Source organism: Sinocyclocheilus grahami, unplaced genomic scaffold (assembly GCF_001515645.1).
Source record: "Sinocyclocheilus grahami isolate Dianchi unplaced genomic scaffold, SAMN03320097.WGS_v1.1 scaffold224.1, whole genome shotgun sequence".
NCBI lineage: Eukaryota > Metazoa > Chordata > Actinopteri > Cypriniformes > Cyprinidae > Sinocyclocheilus > Sinocyclocheilus grahami.
The window spans coordinates 180,874-184,677 of NW_015505403.1; the positions used below are offsets into that span (position 1 = coordinate 180,874).

Consider the following 3,804-nt stretch of genomic DNA (forward strand, 5'->3'; position numbering starts at 1 on the left):
TAAACTAAATTAAAATGAAAACGGTTTCCTTAATGACAAGCTGAAATTTTTTTCAGTTAGTTTTTTTTTTTTGGTTTTTGTCTTAGTGAACTATAATAACCCAGGTCTTTATTTGTACAAAAAAAAAGAAAGATTCCTAGTGTGTACAGACGTACCATATTTTTGAGCATACTGTTGGTTACAATGTTTACCTCTTTTTTTCTAATACATATTTTTTTAACATTTTCTTTGTTTTTGTAAAAAACTATGATAGGATTACATAATAAGTTGCTAAGTATTATTCTCTTTAATTTACAGGTTTATTATTTTTATTAAGTTTAAATGATTTTTCCCCTTTCTGACTCATTTTAAAATGATTTATTTCTAATTTAGTAAACATTATGTAATATCATAATACAGAATTATACATTTTATTGCAGCACGTGTTTTTGCTATCTTTAAATTAAATTAAATATCGAAATTAAATAGTGTGATATCATGTATACACACATGCATTACACAGTTGTGGTCAAACGTTTGCATACACCTTTGCAATCTACAAAATGTTAATTGTTTTACCACAAGAGGGATCCAAATTCATTTTATCCCTCTTATTTTGATAGCACAACTATACAAATTAATAAATTAAAATAAATGTTACAGTATGTCCCTCCTATTTCAGAAAAACAATTAAGATGTGCATATTACGGCGTATGTAAACTGTATATATCAGCCACCCTGCTCTCTAAATATCAACAATCACATATCAAACCTCTAAAATATCAACATCAACAATTACATATTTGTATGGAAACTTACTGTGGACCATCTTGAATAAGTGAAGGCACATACTTATTGAACAGCAACCACTGCAGATCCTTCCTAAAACTTCATGGAGAAATGATAAAGACTGATCAAGGCTGTACACAAAAGTCTTCGGCGTACAAAATTGCGGTTTGACCTCACCTGCTTTCTCTCTGTCCTAGAATAATTCTGGCCTCTTCATGGTCCCCTTCTGCAGGGGCCCTTCCCTCTGCTAAAGCCTCTTGCTGGGCACTGAGCGAACCAGTGATGGAGGTGGAGGAGGTGCTGCCACATCCTCCACAGACATGCTGCTCCAACACACTTTCACACTAAGCAGAAAGTAAATGAGAGAAGTAAATGAAAACAATAGACAAGATGTAAGAGTATTGTGATTTACATGGCATGGTGAAGGATACAGTGTAGTGTCCAATATAACCACACCTAAACAATGCTGCAATGAATGCACGTACTATTATATAAGCATTCGCAAAGTTAAATGAATCAGCGTCCAAGAAGTTAAGTTATTTCACTATCTACTAGTAGTTGGCTGTGAAGTGCATCTGAAGTCTGGGTAGTGTTCTCTATTTAGGGAATGCCAAATAAGGTCATATGGTCGTGAGAGGAAAAACACAATCAAAATACCAAAGAAAATTATATTTTATAAATGTGGCGTTGACGATATATTTGTATTAAACCAATCAGGAGGCATGATATCGTTTGTTCAAAATTAGAAGCTGCAATTTATAGATTTCCTATTCACCGACGTGACACGACCAACGGACCAATCAGTTCATAGAACAGCCCGCTCTGGCCTCTGGCTCGTCTCCAAAATAGCCAATGAGAAAGAGCTTTGGTAGGCGGGTGTGCTCGACAGACAACCAATCGGCAGGCTCTCCGGGAGACCAGCTGTCCAATAGAATTCTTATATATAGGCGGGTTTTCAGGCGGAAGTCGCACCGTGCGTTCTTTTTGTGTTCTGTGGTTTGCTTCTTATTCAAGTGTGTGGTTGGCAGAAGCTCGTTTAATAATTGTGAGTGTGTCGCATTGTCTTCTTTTTTTATTAATGCCGTTCATCATCTTATTTTGTCAAAATATGGGGTTTTCTTGATTAGTGAAATTGTAATAATTCGCGATTAAATTCATTGACAAGCTAAGGCGCTAACGTTAGCTTCCGTTTACAACAACGAGGTAGTTCAGTCATTCACGGGTTTATAGCGCAATTTAATGTAAAAAAAATAATGCATTTCATTCTTCTTGATGATTTTTTTTTTCCAAAACGGAATATTATTGTTTCTAACATGTGATTAAGAAGAGTTGGGGAAGTTTAGAAAATGCCTAAGCTTGGTTTCGTTCTGCGCGATCCAGTGAGTTGAGCTAGGCCTTTCGTCCTGCAGAGGGTTTCATGTAACGTTACGTGTTTTTCATCCCAGAATCATGGCGAGCCAGGAGATGCGGTTAAATCACACGATTTACATCAACAACTTAAATGAAAAGATCAAAAAAGATGGTATGGTTCTGTCTGTCTATTTGTTTTTTTTAATAAAACGATTTTGTAAATGGTTAATAATGTTGCGAACCTTTCCCCTTCTGTTGATAGAACTGAAGAAGTCGTTGTATGCTATATTCTCCCAGTTCGGGCAAATTCTGGACATCCTTGTTTCTCCTACACTGAAAATGAGGGGTCAGGCCTTTGTGATCTTCAAGGAGATCAACAGTGCTTCCAGTGCACTCCGCTCTATGCAAGGCTTCCCATTTTATGATAAACCTATGGTAAGATGTATGTGTGTGTATGGATAGATATACACGTGTGTCTGTCTCTCGCTCTTTCTCTCCCTCCCTCCCTCCCTCTCTCCCTCTCTCTCTCTCTCTCTCCCTCTCTCCATCTATATATATATTAGTACACACACACTTGTAAATTGATGTTTTAAATCCAAGATGCTGTGATCCGAACTAAAATGCTCTTAAAATCTATTCACAGCGTATTCAGTATACAAAGCAGGACTCTGATATCATTGCAAAAATGAAGGGCACATATGTGGAGCGAGACCGTAAGAAAGAGAAGAGAAAGCCTAAAGCCCCTGAAGCAGGTGCTGGGAAAAAGGCTTCTGCTGCTATGGCCGGAGTACCTGCAGCTATGCCGGTTCGTATATTTGGAATCTATATATGGGAGTATGTGTGCTGTTGACTCCATTGTGGTCTATTTTCAGGCTGTTATCGATTTATTGTTGTTTGGTCATTTACAGGGAATGCCACCCATGAGCCAAGCGCCTCGCATGATGCCAATGCCCGGTCAGCCTCCCTACATGCCTCCGCCTGGTATGATGCCTCCACCTGGCATGGCACCTGGGCAGATGCCTCCAGGGGCTATGCCTCCAGGTCAGATGATGCCAGGACAAATGCCTGGCCAGATGCCGCAGCAGGTTTGTAATAAAACTGGGATGTACCTTTTACTATTAATGATGTATAGAAAATTAAGTTTAATTGGTTAACAAATTGTGTGAATATAAACTTAAATTTCACATAAGGCAGTTTTTATATCAACTTAATAATGTATGAATTGATTGAAACATTTAAACTTACAGTAATTTGCGGTCATAACTTGTTTTCATGTTTCTCACTTTAACTAGTAGTAAATTGGAGAAACTGAATGATTCACTCGCGCTTCATGCTGCCACTAGGCAGATATAGCTATATATTTTATTTTATAATCTTATATATATATTTTTTTTATATTACAGTACTTTAGAGCATCAATGCTTATTGCAATTATTGGATGGTAGGTGTGCTATAAGTAATATTTAGCAGGGCTCTGAACCGGTTCAAGGAACGAAAACCGGAAACAAACTAAATGTTATAATTCCATGCAGAATTGAAAATTTGAAATGGCCATTATCTGGTTAATAACGTTATTATATCGTTCCATTTTAATATTTGAAATTTGCCATCAACCAATCACGAATTCAAGTAGAACGGCCTATGCAAATGTGATGCTGAGGCATCCAACGAGTGAAATGCCCGTGC

General features: G+C 37.3%; 1 protein-coding gene and 1 long non-coding RNA gene across 2 annotated transcripts in view; one reads left to right on the forward strand and one right to left on the reverse strand.

Moving 5' to 3' along the window:
• The window catches only part of LOC107596865 (uncharacterized), a 1,395-nt gene extending 371 nt beyond the window's left edge, over nt 1–1,024 (reverse strand). The window contains exons 1-2 of the long non-coding RNA XR_001610412.1: nt 946–1,024; nt 799–867 (exon numbers count right to left, since the gene is read on the reverse strand). This is a non-coding gene — a long non-coding RNA (uncharacterized lncRNA). The remainder of the gene's footprint in view (nt 1–798; nt 868–945) is intronic.
• A 699-nt stretch (nt 1,025–1,723) lies between these two features.
• LOC107596889 (U1 small nuclear ribonucleoprotein A-like) overlaps nt 1,724–3,804 on the forward strand; it is an 11,124-nt gene continuing 9,043 nt past the window's right edge. The window contains exons 1-5 of the mRNA XM_016287747.1: nt 1,724–1,813; nt 2,214–2,290; nt 2,381–2,553; nt 2,762–2,923; nt 3,027–3,223. Of these exons, the coding sequence (XP_016143233.1) occupies nt 2,218–2,290; nt 2,381–2,553; nt 2,762–2,923; nt 3,027–3,223 (605 nt within the window). The 5' untranslated portion in view covers nt 1,724–1,813; nt 2,214–2,217. The remainder of the gene's footprint in view (nt 1,814–2,213; nt 2,291–2,380; nt 2,554–2,761; nt 2,924–3,026; nt 3,224–3,804) is intronic.